Genomic DNA, 17,357 nt, shown 5'->3' with positions numbered 1-17,357 from the left:
CATGAAAATTAGCAGTAAACCATAGCAACAATCAAACTGTTGCTTTATTTGTGAGATTTGCACTCAAAGATCATCTCTGATTGGCTGGTTATCGAACGCCTGCCTTTGTAAATTATTCCTAGCACATACACACTTATCCTCATTATTGTAATGCTTTTATTAATATATAATCATGTTTGAGTTAGAACTTGCATAGGTACAAATCAGGAGCAGATTCTCAGTCTACTTCAGTCAGCAAAGAAATCATTTTTACTGAGACATCTACGAGTAACCGTGGAAACGTACAGAACTTTGCTCTAATGCAGTGACATTGTATAAAACAGATGTTAAAAACTGTGCTTTGCTGCCATCAAGTGAGGATTGTTGGTATTACATATAAAAATGTGTTCAGTTCTATTAAGATCAGTGACATGGTGATTACACTCACATGAGCTTGGTTCTCCAGTAAGACCTTTGCACAAGACACATGACCGCCTAGGCATGCTTCATGAAGAGGAGATATTCTGTCTATTGTCAAAATGTTGACATTAAATCCCTGTAGTTAAAATATAAAATAAAATCTTATTGCGCTATTCAAACATAACTACATAGAATAAGACAAACGTGTTCTACAATCAAGTCACAAATTGTTATTTATCTTCTAGTTTGCGTTTGATATTTCTAAATACAGTTCTTGTTTTAATCTGTAACAATATCTCACAATCCTTATAGCCCCCATAGGAGGGCTATAAGGACTGGGAGGGGCTGTTAGTAGAAAAGTTTGGGGTAGGGTTAAAATACGCTCCAGAATCCATTTGCATTCCAAACGACTGGATTCCACTGATACATCCCAACCTCTTTGCTTACTGGCATCTGTGCTCAGTGCAGGTGCACTAACCTGGAGGGACAACTCTTCTGGTGGAAGCTGTCACTTGCAAAGAGAGATATTCTGGTTATTTGACCTGGGAGTCCTATTATACTTAGGCAGCCATTGGCTTGTGCATGTGCAATCAGCAGGAGACAGAGAGGGATCCTTCAGATCTTGCTCCCGGGGCTTATTATGGCAATACCAGCTATAGGTGGTGTTGCCTATCAGGCAGAAGTTCTAGAAAGTATCACACTCTGGTATGGTCACATCACAGCAACAAATATGGTCGGTGTGCCCCATATATGCTTTGGACTCTTTTTAATGATATGTAACACTGTATGAATTGCTGTAAACCTGTGAAAAGATCACTTTCTGAGGTCTAACTGTATTTATGTGATTAGTACAAGTGCTCCCTTGAGCCGCCCGGAACCTTCACGGACAGCAGGATAGCATGCCACTCAAGGGTGTAACTACCATAGGTGCAAGGGGTGCAGCTGCTATGGGGCCCAGAGCTGAAGGGGGCCCATCTTTACTGTCTAAGTAATATGTTTTACATGGATTTATCACCATCAGTTGCTAAATAGGGGGCCCTTACAAACTTTTGCTATGGGGCCTACGAATATCTAGTTACGCCTCTGCCACCATTATGCATGCAATATATCGCATGCAATCCTAGACTAACCGGCCTGGCTCAGAAGCAATCTGAGAGATTGCTTCTGCAGCAGAGGCGACTCGCATCGCATCGGACCCGCTGTCAGTCACCTGAAATTTGGGTTCTATTCTGTGATTGATTGTGATGTTCTACTAGGTTCTAAGCTTAAATGGGCTCCTATGTATATAGAAAATACACTATATTAAATATATTACATAACTCTACAGTAAATCTTGATAAACCAGTCCATTACTAAATCTAGTATGTACTGTAAATGTGACCAGACATACCTGAGCAATTAGAGTCTTGAGAGAAAGAAGTCTTCCATGAAATGCAGCATCGTGCAGGGGAGACCGGTCTGCCCAAGAGCCTGCAACACACAAACAATGCATTGCCTTATATTGGGTACACAATCGCACCACTTGAAGGTGGCCTTGCAGTTGCACAGAGAAAGCAGCCGAATCAGGTAAGCGTCATACGCGCATTATGTCGTCCGGATGCCACAGCTGGACACAGTTTGCAGTGCACCGCATCCCCTGGCACATTATTTTATTCTACCAACACAACCTAGTGTATGGTAGGGCATGCAACACCACCTGTCGGCACATGTTGGCTCAAAAAACAGTGAAAAATCCCATGTTGACCTTTTGACTGTCGACGTAGACCATGTTGACCTAATGCTTGTGTCAACCTAATGACCTGTCGACCTTGACCCATGTCAACCTATCCCGATGTCGACCAACATGCTGTAGACCAAATGACCGTATCCCAATATCATATGGGAGTCTCCAAACTGTTTTGTCCCACAGACTCACAGAGTCCCAAGTCACTCTTTTCCATCCCATCACCTTAATAGTGAATGATGGACCTATTTCTGGTCCACACACAACGTTGCAAATTTCACAGCGTTGTGTGTGGATTAAACACCACCCGGCGCTCACACAGCTGGCCCCCCTCGCTCGCCGAGTTCCCCGGACAGCTGTGAATGGATATTTTGCATAAACATTTATTCGCAGCCGGGACCATCGAATGATTTGGAAGGCGCACGCTGGTGTCTTAGCTTTGCGTGATCCCTGTACGGTAAGAGGGTGGGCAGCTGACATCCGGTGCTGTCAGCTGTCCACACCTGTCACAGCCTCATTATAGATCTGCGTCGGTCTGATTATTCTTTTAATTTGTTTTATTCAGATCAATAACATCTACAGCCTAGTTATATAGCTGTGCTTGCATGTTTAGCAATGTCAGAGACACAAAGATTTAAGCATACCTCCCTGGAAAGTGTGGCAGATGTGGTCACCATAAAGAGCATATCGTAATGCCCATGGTAACGATGTTATTCCAGACAATTGCTGACGTTTTGAGGCTTCTGTATTTCCATGGAGAGCCAGATCGGAGTGTGTGGACATTAATAGAGCTGCTGGAGGCTCAGGCTGACGGAAACACAACATCACATGACTGCTTAGTGGCTGCATGGAAGCAGCACCTGTATGATATGTCAAAACCAGCAGCAGGCCTATTTAAAGGAACAGTTAGGTGAAAATGCTAAAACTAACTCACATAGAACAGCTATTGATACCCTTTCCAAATATAAACTGTCAAATTTCCAAGAGCTTGTTAAAAATATCTCAATGAAATTGTATTTTTCTGAACACGGTTCTCACTGAAGGACAACTTCTACCTGACATAGTTAATGACCATTATTTATTTGCAGTTTCCTATATAGCGCTGCAAATGCCGTTGCGCTTTACAATCGGAAACAGTGATAAAACAAACTGGATAGTAACAAAGTGACACAAGCTTACCATACCTCCCAACTGTCCCGATTTCCGCGGGAAAGTCCCGATATTCGGGGACGTTCCCGCGTCCCGCCCGGGGCCGCCATTGTCCCGCGGTGGGGGGGACAGTTGGGAGCCCCCCAGCCTGCCAAGAATAGACGCTGTGCGCATGCGCACAGCGTCTATTCAGCGCCAACGAGCGGCGAAAATGGGGGCGTGGCCTTGTGATTATAGACCACGCCCCTTCCTGACAGGCCACGCCCCCCGAAAAAATCGTTTCAGAATATGATAAGCTTGCCTGAAGAGGTGAGATTTCAGGGAACACTTGAAAGTTTGGAGGCTAGAGGAGAGTCTTAGTGTGCATGGAAGGGCACTCCATAAGGTGGGTGCTGCCCATAGAAAGTGAATGGGATCTAGTAATAAGTGTGGAAGAGAGATGCAGATCTTGTGCAGAGGGGAGAGGTCTGTTGTGGATAAATTTTGAGATAAGTGAAGAGATATATGTTCACTAGTGTGCGCAGCACATTTTATTAGGGGGTGCACCGTCAAAGGGGTGTGCCTAGCACCACATATTGGGCATGTATAGCACCGCCCAATCAGGCGTGTCTACCATCATCTATTGGTACTCTCGGTATAATAATACATGCAAATAAAGTGAAAAACATATATGGATGATATGTAGTGATATGACAATGGTCTAGTACAGTGGTGGCCAACCCGTGGCTCTTGAGCCTCGTGCGGCTCTCCCCCTTGTAAAGTGCGGCTCCTGCTCCCACTGCTGCCCGCCGCCCACCGTCTGTCCCATTCCCCCCTGCTGCCGGTTCCCTGAATCCCTTCTCCTTCTGAGGGGAGGAGAGCGCGCATCGTGAATCTCTCCTACCCCTTACTGTGCATCCTTGTGACTGGGCCATCCACCAATTAGAGCTTGCGGGCCAGCAGCCAATCAGGAGCCAGCCAGCGAGCTTTGATTGGTGGAGGCCCAGTCACAGGGAAGTGAGGGGGAAGGAGATGCGCGGTGTGCTGTGCTGTGCTCTCCTCCCATCAGTGACATGACAGGAGGACTGCAGGGGGACACCAGACTGTCCTCTCCCTGCCTGGCAGCAGCAGCAACAATGGTGAGTGCTGCTGCTGGGAAATTTGCACTGTGGGGGCATAGCAGTTTGTGGCACTGTGGGGGCATAGCAGTTTGTGGCACTGTGGGGGCATACCAGCTTTTTGGCACTGTGGGGGCATACCAGCTTTCTGGCACCGTAGGGGCATACCTGGCACCGTGGGGGGCATATGTGTATCTGCCACTATTGGTGGCATATGTATATATGGCACTGCACTATTGGAGGCATATTTGTATCACACCCACCCAAGGGGTCAAAATAGAGTACGCCCCTTTTTTTGGCGCATGCGCCTTCGGCACGCGCATGATGTCGGCTCTTTAGCTTGACTACCAATATTTTTCGGCTCTTTACCTCTGACCGGTTGGCCACCCCTGGTCTAGTACAAGTAACAATGCAAAACACACATAATTGATTGTAGTACAGATGGAGCCGGGCTCCCTCTTGCTGGCGAATCGCCAGAACGTCACCGCTGGCGATCCGCCAGCAGCCCGGCTCGCCATCTGACTGAGACGCGCATGCGTCTCACGCGCGTCTCAGTGTCCGTGCGCCAGGGGGACAAAAACCTGTCTGTCTCTGCTTCAGGGAGACGGACAGGTTTAGGGGGGGGGGTTCAAGCCGGCGGTGACCCGGGGGAAGCCGTCGGAAGGGGACGCGCACGCACGAGATGCATTTTGCATTCGCAAAAACAGATGGTGGGTGGCAGGGGATGGCGGATGGCGTTGCCATCGCCATCCCCTGCAAAGAAGAGCCCAGATCCATCTGTACACTTCTTTCAATGGAATACAGTTCTAAAAAGCAAAAGTCTTTGGTAAAAGGTATTGCTGGTAGGCATGTGTTCATAAGGGTGGGCACAGCATTAGGGGGTGCCTGTGCACCCATAAAACTCAATGTGCGCACACCTATGTATATGTTGGAGTAGTCAGTTTAATGGTCTTGCATGCGAGTAGAGGTATTTTATATTGAATGCGGTAAAGTACAGGCAACCAATTGAGGGACTGACAGAGTAGATCAGCAGACGTTGAGGGTGACATGTAATGGGATGCAATTTTTAGTAAGGTTTTGAAATTGCACTTTTCCAAATTGCAAATTTTGGAGAAAACATTGGGCTAATAGGTTGGGGTGTTGTATGGTTTGGTAAGGTAGTATTAGAAATTGCACTCCGGTTGGTCATAAATTTGCACATGACCAGGTCATAATATCGCGTCACCTGTAAATCATAATAGTGGTGGTAAACTGTAATGTACAGTGTGTATTGAAATGTTTGTAAGGTAACACATGACACTATTGATAGTAAAAGTTTGGCAAATTTCACAACACGAATAAAGAATAATTACACTTATGTAATTTAACATATTAACAGTAACACCTTTGGATGGCATAAAGAGAATATAATGTACCTACAGTTTTAGCAGGAATGTGGCTAGAGGCTAACCAAGCTTAATGTTTCATATTTGCTGTAATTTGGTAGTTGAAAAGGTCAACAATCGCACTGGTTGCCCAACATCCCATTTTTCATATAAGTTGCATGTACATGATTTAAAGCAGGCATGTCCAACCTGCGGCCCTCCAGATGTTGTGAAACTACACATCCCAGCATGCCTTGCAATAGTTTTAGCATTCCCTAATAGCAATACTATGGCAAGGCATGCTGGGATGTGTAGTTTCACAACATCTGGAGGGCCGCAGGATGGACATGCCTGATTTAAAGCTATACTCACTTCAGGGTGACGGACAGTTTCTCGATAGTCGTGATCCTGACCGTCATTACCCGACGTCGGGATCCCGACAGTCAAAACCCAGACACTCCGGGTCCCGACGGCCACCGGCTATTCTCCCTCGTGGGGGTTCATGACCCCATAGAGGGAGAATAGAATAGGTGGCGAGCATAGCGAGCCACCGTACATGCAGCGTGGCGAGCTCAGTGAGCCCGCTAGGGGCTTTGTTTCGCTTGCCCTGCTGTCCGAGTCCGGCCAGTCGGGATCATATACCACACTCCTCACTATATTAGCATACTACTAGACTGTTTTGCTCATTTTTGTTCAGGTTAAACAATTACCATTTACACTATAGAGTCACATAAAGTTAAAGTGATAATGTACTTACCAAGTAGCCAGCCCTCAGGCATATTGTGCTCCTAGAAGCGGCCCCAGAGGGCTGAATGACGCAGGAAATACAATAGGCATCATGGCAGTTCTCAGGGTAGCCTGCAACCACACTGAGAATTTTCAGGTTAATGTGCAGGTTGTGTGTGACACTGAGGGAGTGACTCCCTTGTCTGTTGACGAAAACATAGCCCCTCATGTGTGGTGCCAGAATCCCAATGTGGGTGCAGTCTATGTCTCCCAGCACATTAGGGAATGCTGAGAGCCGATAGAATGCCACCTTCAGGTCCTGCCACTCTGACTCACAACATGTGAATGTGATATATGCCTTGAAGAAGCTGTGGCGCACATATAACACCTGAGTTTAATGCTTAGAGAAAGTGGCTTGTGACACCCCCAAGGCCCATGAGCTCACAGACTGAGTGGAGCCTGTGGTAAAAAAGTAGAGGGCACACATTCATTTTTGCAGCCTGGACACCGCATAATTGCCAGCCCTGCTCATATAAGTTCAACAGGTTATTGAGGTTTAGCCTAAACATCCCTACCACCTCTTGATCTGAGAGGGAGTTGCATGGTACCTATGTGAAGTCGATGGACCTGGTTCTGGTGTGTAGCATGCTCCCTCCTGCTGCGCAGTTTCTCCAGATGCCCAATATCACACACAGCCAGCTCAACTCTGCAAAAACTCCATTTCTCAAACCCTCCAAGGTGCCCTTGATGTTGGGGTATATGTAGGGGAGTTTCTGATTATAGTTAGGAGACACCTACGTAAAAATTAACCTTTTCCTTTTTTTCATATTGGTCTGTTTCAAAAGCGCACATCAGAACCTGGTGGCAATTTTTAGTAACTTTTCAGATGCAAATTGCGAATTTGAGGCCATTAAATAGACGATTTTTTTAGTTTTGAATGGGAAAACATCTGGTTGCCACATGAAGTACCAATTCAATCTGACAAGTAAACGTGTGCGAATTGACAGGTGAAAAATGTGATATACAGATGGAGCCGGGCTCCCTCTTGCTGGCGAATCACCAGAACCTCACCGCTGGCGATCCGCCAGCAGCCCGACGTCCATCTGACTGAGACGCGTGGTGGGGACCCCGGGTGACCGCCGACAAGGACCCGGGGGAAGCTGTCGGAAGGGGACGCGCGCGCATCTCGTGCATGCGCGTCCCCTTTCGCATATACAGATGGCGGGGGATGGCGGCTGGCGTCGCCATCGCAATCCCCTGCAAAGAAGAGACCCGCTCCATCTGTACAACGCAATTCGCATCCTTTTAAAGTTGGTCATTTTTGGAAAACGTGCAAATTCTGACTTTTTTTTACTAAACATCGCAAAAGCTTAAAAATCGCATTCCCATTAAATGCCACCCTGAATGTCTAACTCGGAAGATCAGCCTTGAAGCTGCATTCAAAATGGATCGTAGCGGTGAGAGTCTTTTCTCCGGTAAGGAGGCCATTGCAATAATCAATGCGTGATATAATGAGTGCATGGATTAGAGTTTTTGCAGTGTCTTGTGTAAGATATAGACACATTTTGGATGTGTTTTAGATACATGTAACATGATTTAGATACAAGTAGAAATGACAGAAAGGCCTTCAGAGACATGGAGTAATACTGATGGTGGCAATTCAGGGGATAGATAGATAGATATGAGCAGACGCCAGTCCATGTCTGAAGAGAACATTGAGCGAACCCATGTGAACTGATCCTGTTGGATAGACGAGTGACATTGGATTATCGAGCAAATAATTTGTAAATCAACCATGGCTCTGCCTATGCAACAATCCATGACAGACTTGGGTACATTAGTGGCCGGCAGTTCAGACTAAAACATTTTTAATGAGTAAATACAAAAGCTTGTTGACAGATGGATAACTTATATTGAAAGGCAGGGAGAATATATTGAAAAATAATGTATTTATCTTTTCTTAAAGTTGATTAAAATAAATTCTACAGCTGGAGCGCTGATCATTTTTGACTCTCCCTCACATTATGAACATATGAAAGTTAGGGTTAGGATGTAGGTGGTGCTAGAGTTGAGACAAAATATTATTGTCGACATCTATAATGTTCAAAGAAAAATGGTTCATGCATGTGTGCAGAACAAACCCAGAGTGAAGCAGCCTTATATCCACAACACAGAGAGAACCCCAGCTCCCAATCACAATATAGATAGAACACTTATGTGAATATAGTGGTGCTAAACCATGGGAAGATGACCGTGTGGATGATAACATGTTTGACACCTTTTACTGCAATTATAAATATAGGTCTCCACTAAATGACAGGTAAAAACATACAGATTTATTGAAACAGCAAGAGACATTGTATAATAAAAACAACCATACAGCAAAACAAGGGAAAGCCCGTATCCTCCCTCTCATACTTATACTGCTGTCACACCACAAAACCTGCTTAGACCCGTTTTTTTTCAATGTTTCTTAAAACAGGTCAAAGCAGGTTAAACCCCTTTCACATCGCATGCCACTGAGGTCCCGCTTTGTGCATATCTAATGAGCGGGACCCAGCGCAGTAAATATTTAATGAGTGGGTCCCCGCCCCCTGCATATGGAATGAGCAGGTCCGGCTAATTCCATATGCAGGGGGCGGGGACCCGCTCATTAATTTTTTACTGCACGGAGCAGGTCCCGCTCATTCCATATGCAGGGGGCAGGGACCCGCTCGATAAATATTCGCTGCGCTGGTTCCCGCTCATTAGATATGCAAAGAGAAGAAAAAAAAAACAGGTCCGAAATGGGTAGGACCCTGCTTTTTTACTGTTTCCAAATACCGTTTTTTTTAAACGGTATATTCAGTCTGGACCTTTCAGAACGCACATATTACCGTTTTGAAATGGTAAAAAAACGGCAAAATACCATGTTATATGTGCGGTCTGAAAGGGGCATTAGTGGTGGTGCGGTGGACTATACACACATAGCATATAGATAGTTTCTGGCTCTATAAGCCCCACCGCACGTGTCCTGCTATAATTGTCCCCATTGCATCTTCCGTGCAATAAGTTTCGGATACAAAACATATCCTTCCTCGGGTACCTCACTTTTAACGACATCCACAATATTAACACTGTCCATGTTGGCATTGTGAATGTCGATTAGTCAATGTTCCCACAATCAATATTTTCATGTTGACATACTGAACATTAACATTTTATACAAGGGTTAGACATAAAATGACATGGGGATTTTGTTGCTTTGTTTTACAGGTCAACATCCAATTCAGCACTTTTAAAGACCTTCATCAATGCAAAATCTGAAGCAAGCCATACTAATTGGCACATAAATTATGGTATTGTGCCAAAGTATGAAAAAAGAAATGAAACAATACTGTATTTATGTCTTTTTTTTAATTACAAGTGCATAATTCAGCATATTGGGTAATGTGTGTGTGTCCATTGTAAAATGTCTTCCCATCCCTCATAAAAAATATCCCCCCTCTCCTTTGGCAAAAGATCCCTGTGACAATGGTTGCACCATCATTTTTATTTTTTTTATTCATCCACACGCCTACAAGTTCCCAAAAATGAACCACCTTATTTTCGTGAAGACTATTACAATTCCCACCCATGTATTCAAATGCAACAAGATTTCATTTGCAGTTTGTCACACACAGGTAAACCAGGGATAATCCTGCACCATTGGTCCTGGTACTGTGTCGGACTATCCATTTTATTAGATTGTCGGTAGTATCACCTGGCATCCACAGCAGCAGCACACACCCCCCGCTGCCTCACTAAACCATCCCCCTCCAAACCCTCCTGCAGCCTAACTTCCACCCAAATCATAACACCTAATGTGTCCAGATTAACAAAAAAGTGCCAGACTATAGAGGCTCACCGAACTGCCCTTCCACAATGGGTATCCAGCAACATTCCCAAATGGTAACATCAGGAGCAATTTGGCCAATCCCTGAAACACACAGACCACTGTTCTTCCCAAGCAAGTCACACCCAGCTACATCATGCCGCACCACTGACTTCGGAGACAGCAAATCAAGTTATCTCCTTGACAAGCAAATACATTATCTAGTCAAACAACAACAAAAAATGTATTATTACAATACGCATCCATTGCACCAATGTGCATTTCTAGCAATCATTTAGGCCACTATTAAGAAAATTACTTTGTCCGGAGGGCCACAAAATATTTTTCTCATAGCAATTAGGTAAGGGTTCCAAGTAAATCTGGATCCAAGAAACACTTAAGGGGCCTACACACGTAGAGATTTGCTGAGCATTCTGAGCAATGCTAGATACCACACAATGCTTAGCAAGATAACTCAGCACACAGCGATGTGTCAGCGCTGTGTGCTGAGCGATGTCAGGGCCAGTGTTCTCTGGTGAGAGCACTGGTCCTGACCAATTAGTATCCAGCATGCTGGATATTAATCGCGGGGCGATATCGATGCACTTATGGCCTCTACACATGGAGCAGTGTAGGGGCATTTTCTAAGCGAAATAGGGAAATCACTACATGTGTAGGCTCCATTAATCTGCTTAAAACAAAACTTGAAATAAACAAACAATAGAGAAACATTTTCATATTGCGATTTTGCTCTATTGATGCAAATGATGGAGTTGTAACTGTGAACCCAGTTAGAATGCAGTGGATGGATAAAGAGTTTGCAAAACAGCCTATTTATTGTTTGCGACATTAATAAACAAGCAAATTGAAAGTGGACAAGGTCATATTAAAATCGGCAGAGAAAATGTGCCATCACAATAGAGAACAGCATATTGTTGCTTTGAACAAAAGGTAATGAGAACAAAGCAGGGAGTCAGGGAGAAAAACAAAACTGAATTTATGGTTTAAAAGAAGTAAATAATGTGCAATCTGACATTTCTATGCTCTTTATCTACAATTCTGTGTCCGTGTGTAGGCGACATTAACACAAACATACACAAACACTGCAGTCATCAGAGGATGCAGCTCCACTTTACTCTCATAGGTGGACATTTCCTAAGATGTGTATTCTACTTCACATATGATGTTGCTATTGGTTAATCAGATACGGTCTACTATCTTCTAATAAATTAAAGTAGATTCTGATTGGTTGCCCATAGCAACATCACATGTGAAGTAGAATACACAAATTTCCCTCATAGTGTCTCTGGATTGGTATATAGGCCTTATTCAGAGTAGCATGCAAACCTAATAACCTGTGTACTACTCCTACTGCTGTGTATCAGCGCATATGCAATTCTCCCAAGCATCATCACCACTGACATACTGCAGCCATTTTGTACATAGCAAGAGTATACTTCACCTTCATTCCTGGTAATGGGAGCACATCTACTCTTGGCCAGGATCTCCATCAGGGGACAGATTTCCTGGCCTTGCAAGCAGACAGATGATGGGCAGTTGAGATGATGATCTGATGCAGCACTCAGATCTGTGAAGCTGTCAGGAGGCATAGGGCCAGATGCGCTAAGCTTCAAAAGTGATAAAACGGAGAGTGATAAACCGCCAGCCAATCAGCTCCTGCCTGACATTTTTCAGACACAGCTTGTGACATAGCAGGCAGGTGCCGATTGGCTGGCTGTTTATTACTCTCCATTTTATCACGTTTGAAGCTTAGTGCATCTGGCTCAGTATCTCTCAGATGCCTCCAGCAGCATTAGAAGAATAGTTGATGGTTGCTGTTCAACTTTAGCCTCAAAGTTTGCAAACTCATACTGGCTATTGTCAGGGGATAGTATCAACCTGCACTGTAGACATATTAGAGCCAGTGAATAAGGGGGGCACTTAATGTGCCCAATCTCTCCTGCCCCAGCAACTACATACTTGAAGGAGCCTTGTGTGATAGAGGGGAGTCCCCTCTTTTAAGCAACTACCATTGTGTCATTTTACATTGTTGCTTTGCAGCATGTTGCAGATCTGTTTGCAACTTGAAATACTATGGGATCATAGGTGCAAAGGCCATGCACTAGCCTGCCGTTGGGCCCCTTTTCCAAGGCATGTAAAAGGGCACATTTGTATGTATTCTATAGTAGTTATAGTTTGTTTATCATCAGTCATTAATGCCCTCCACTACAGAAAGCTTGGCAAATCCATACATGAGGGAGGTTCTAATGCTAAAATCTCACGGATTCTGGCATCAGTAAATAAATGGGTTTGCTCATCTATATAGTCAGTTTGACTATTTTTCAAAACACTATGCTTTATTAGGCTACCGTTTTACTTCAGGTCTTCTTTAATATTTGAACTGAAACCCTGGTCAATTCCCCAGCAGTAAGTAAATGACAGATCACGCTTCTGTTGAAACCACAAAGTAAATGTCTCATGCTCCGTTAATTCTGTGCCCTGCTGAGATATACCTGAGGTTTAACGCCTTCCTGACACAGCCAGTTTTTGCCTTCCTGACAGAGCCCTTTTTTTCAAATCTGACATGTATCACTTAAGTGGGGATAACTTTTTTTTGCTTTTACTTATCCCAGTGATTTTGAGATTGTTTTCTCGTGACACATTGTACTTCAAATTAGTGGTAAATTTGGGTCGAAACAGTCTGTGTTTTTTTGTGAAAAATACCAAAATGTCGTAAAAAAATGGAAAATTTAGCAATTTGCAAAATGTTAAATTTTCTGCTTGTGAGACAAATAATCATACCACTCAAAATAGTTAATAACTAACATAGACCATATGTCTACTTTATGTTTCCATCATTATTTCAACTTCCTTTTAATTTTTTTGGACACTAGGAGGCTTACAATATGAATAGCAAATTCTCAAATTTTCAAGAAAATTTCAAACACTGATTTTTTTAGGGACCAGTTCAGTTCTGATGTGACTTTGAGGGACTTGTATGTGAGACACCCCCATAAATGATACCATTTCAAAAACTGCACCCCTCACAGTATTCAAAACAGCATTTTGGAAGTTTGTTAACCCTTAAGGTGTTTCACAGGAATTAAAACAATGTGTAGGTGAAATTTCAATTTTTTTTGCAGATTTTCAATTTTAATACATTTTTCTAAGGAACACAGTAGATTTTACTAGAGAAATGTGACTAAAAATTGATTCCCCCAATTCTTTTGTGTTCATAAATATCCTATATGTGGCCCTAGTGTGCACGTTGACCAAACCACAGGCTTCATAATAGAAGGAGCACCTACTTGATTTTGGAGCCTCCTTTTTATGAGATTATTTTTTAGGCACCATGTAGGTTTCTAGGCACCATAAGATGCTAAAATTTAGGAACCCCCCCACAAGTGACCCCATTTTGCAAACTACACCCCTCAGAAAATTCATCTAGGGGTATAGTGTACATTTCAAACCCCCAGGGGTTTCACCAATTGTGGTACAACTGGGCAGTGAAAATGAAAAATTAAATTTTTTACACAAAAATGCAGTTCTGGCTCAAAATTTTTAATTTTCACAAGGAATGAAGGAGACAAAGCACCCCAAAATCTGTGCCCCAATTTCTCCCGAGTACGGCAATGCCTCACATGTGACCAAAAAATACCATTTGGGTGCATGGCAGGACTCAGAAGGGAAGGAGTGATTTTTGGATTTTGCAGCTCAGATTCTGGTGGAATGTTGGTGGGTGCTATGTCGCATTAGCAAGACCCCCCAAGCACCAATACAGTGGAACCCCCCCACAAGTGACCCCATTTTGCAAACTACACCCCTCAGGGAATTCATCTAGGGGTATAGTGTACATTTCAAACCCCCAGGGGTTTCACCAATTTTGATACAACTGGGCAGTGAAAATGAAAAATTACATTTTTTTACACAAAAATGCAGTTCTGGCTCAAAATTTTTCATTTTCAGAAGGTATGAAGGAGAAAAAGCACCCCAAAATCTGTGCCCCAATTTCTCCCGAGTATGGCAATGCCTCATATGTGACCAAAAAATACCAGTTGGGTGCATGGCAGGACTCAGAAGGGAAGGAGTGATTTTTGGATTTTGCAGCTCAGATTCTGGTGGAATGAATGGTGGGTGCTATGTGGCATTAGCAAGACCCCCGAAGCACGGTGAAATGATGAACCTGTCACAACATTCAGTTATTGTATTGTTTCTTACCTGGTTTGTGGCTTCTCCTGTCTGTTCAGCCTGCTCCATGCTGCAAGGAAAGTCTGTGTGGCCTGAGCTTTGCTAATTACAGCACCTGGAGGAGTCCTTGCTGCTGACAATCTCTGTATAGCTGAACTGTGCTGTGAGATCTGAGCTCAGCTAATTAGTTACACCTGGGTAACTCTCCTGCAGGAGAGTTCAGTGTAAACTGAGCATGCTCAGCCCACTGATTAGTTCACCTGTGGGTTCCCTGTGCTTCCTATAAAGGGCAGCCTCTGGGAGACAGAAGCTGCCAGAGTATAGGTTCACACCAGCTCCAGCGTTCCAGTGCCTTGTACTATTCCAGACTTCTGATTATTGCATCTAACCTCGGCTTGTTCCTGACCATTCTCCTGCCTGATCCTCGTGTACCGTACCCAGTGTTTACCAGTGTATGATTCCGGCTATTCTCCTGACTATTCTCCTGCCTGCTCCCTGTGTACTACATCCGTGACATCCAGTGTATGACCTTGGCTAGTTCTGTTACCATTCTCCTGCCTGCTCCCTGTGTGCTGCATTCCTTGGTACCGTATCTGCTCATCTGTTACTGATCCGGCTTGACGACCACGCTCCATATTCCACAAGCTACCACCACTCATACGGGGAACCTGACCAGGGGGCCGCGACCGACGTGTCGGGTGCCGCAGAAGCCCATATCCCGCTTGGAGGGGTCACTGGCAGAAAACCCCCGGCACGGTTAGACTCCGCGCCCCTGTGTCAGGTCTAGCCAATCCCCGAGTGGTAGTGCACCCCAAGTTTGTGACAGAACCTAATAATCCATAGATGTGTGGTATATTTTAAAACACTCCTTTATACATAGGCCGGGTTTGTCGGGGCAAGTTTCACAGTGGAAAATAGTTTCCTTTCTTATTCCCTTTTTATAGCAAACTTTGCACCTTTTTTGTGTCCTGCCCTTTCTTGCAGTGGAGGGGATTTCGTTAGGAAAATGCTGCCCTGGTACAATACGGGGGCCAGTACTAGAAGTACTGGGGCCCTCTGCCTGCTGGTTCCCAAATATTAGGCCCTTTATGACTTCCTCTTGAAAGTGCATAAATGTCCCCCTCTGGCTGGTAGAACGGAATAGCACGTAAGCGTTATACAGTGCCATCTGGATGATATACACGGCCAGCTTCTTGTACCAGATTTTTGTTTTCCGCAGGGCACTGTACGGCTTCAGTACCTGATCTGAAAGATCCACTCCGCCCATGTACCTATTGTAATCCAGGATACAATTAGGTTTTGAGGTGTGGGTACTGGTACCTCGTACAGGGATGGAGGTGGTACTGTCTCCATGAATTGTTGTCAGTATAAGGACATCCCTCTAGTCCTTATATTTGACCAACAACATATTTTCGGTGCATATTCCCCTGCTTTCACCCCTTCTCATTACTTGGGCAATGTGCGTTTTTGGGAGGCCTCTTTGGTTCTTACGCACAGTACCGCAAGCTGCTGTACCTCTTGAACCAAGGGCCTTAAACAGGGGGATGCTAGTGTAAAAGTTATCCACATAGAGGTGATAATCTTTATCCAGGAAGGGGTGCACTAAATCCCAGACAATTTTTCCACTAACACCTACGAGGGAGGGGGGGCATTCTGGCGGTTCAATTCTTGAATCCTTCCCTTCATATACCCTAAACCTGTGGGTGTACCCTGAGGTGCTTTCACACAGCTTATACATTTTTATGCCATACCTTGCCCTCTTACTGGGAAGGTACTGGCGGAATTTAACCCTTCCTTTAAAATGTATAAGGGACTCGTCAATACAAATAAATTTTTCAGGGATGTACATCTCTGCAAATTTGGCACTGAAATGATCAATGACCGGCCTGACTTTGAATAGTCGGTCAAAGGTGGGATCATCTCTGGGTGGGCACAGTGTATTATCGGTGTAATGTAAAAATTTAAGGATTATCTCAAAACGAGCCCGAGTCATGGCTATACGGTAAAATGGGGTGCTGTACAGAACATCTGTACTCCAATATTGCCTAATTTCTGGCTTTTTTACTATGCCCATATGTAACACCAGACCCCAAAACGTCATCATCTCTACTGCATCTACAGGGGTCCACCTAGCAAATGATGACGTGGGGTTTTGAGCAATAAACTGCTGGGCATATAAATTAGTTTGGTCCACCATTAAATTTATAAAATCATCAGAGAAAAATAATTTGAAAGTCAATTTCTCTGAGACCTGCTGAATCAAATTGGATTCCTGGGATGGCCAAAAACTCAGGAACCTGGGGCTCAAAATTGTCTGGTGGTGGGGTCCATACGGGATCAATCATTTGGGGGGGGGGGGGGGTCTCAGCTGCTCTACGGGGGCGAATCCTTCAAATTCCCCGCTTGCATCACTGGCTGTGTCAGAGTCAGAAGCAAGCATGGCATATGCCTCCTCCGCTGAATACATTCTTCTGGATGACTGGGATGACATTTGGGATGACATTTGGGATGCCATTTTTATTTTTGTGTTTCTAAAAGTGTAATGTTTCAACACGTGTATAGTGTAGGGGGGGTACAAACTTTATTTCAACACGGGGGGTATGTAGTGTGTAGTGTGTATGTAGTGCAGAAAAAAAAAATACTTTATACAGGAATTTGATCCCAATAAAAAAAAAAAAAATTGAAGGGGTTAAAAAAAAAAAAAAAAAAAAAAAAGGTCCTGCGCCAAAAATTGAGCACAGATGTTGGTCAGTAACGTCCGTCACTGAACAGCGCTCAAAGGCAACAGGAATTTGATCAAAAAAAAAAAAAAAAAAAATAGATCAACCCTGTGCCGAAAAAGCTGATCAGTGATGTAC

General features: G+C 44.2%; 1 protein-coding gene across 2 annotated transcripts in view; it reads right to left on the bottom strand.

The window, feature by feature from the left end:
• Positions 1-17,357, bottom strand: part of ASB11 (ankyrin repeat and SOCS box containing 11) — a 38,845-nt gene that overhangs the window by 17,533 nt on the left and 3,955 nt on the right. The window contains exons 1-3 of one of the 2 annotated variants that reach the window (XM_083172450.1): positions 2,767-2,928; positions 1,790-1,869; positions 428-535 (exon numbers count right to left, since the gene is read on the bottom strand). In XM_083172450.1, the coding sequence (XP_083028576.1) occupies positions 428-535; positions 1,790-1,869; positions 2,767-2,905 (327 nt within the window). In that variant the 5' untranslated portion in view covers positions 2,906-2,928. Of the gene's footprint in view, positions 1-427; positions 536-1,789; positions 1,870-2,766; positions 2,929-17,357 lie in introns of those variants that run through there. The other variant, XM_083172449.1, reaches the window with a different exon arrangement.

The sequence above is a fragment of the Crinia signifera genome, chromosome 2 (assembly GCF_055691185.1).
Source record: "Crinia signifera chromosome 2, ASM5569118v1, whole genome shotgun sequence".
NCBI lineage: Eukaryota > Metazoa > Chordata > Amphibia > Anura > Myobatrachidae > Crinia > Crinia signifera.
Note: the sequence above shows the minus strand (reverse complement) of the source record. Positions and strands in the feature narration are given on the sequence as shown.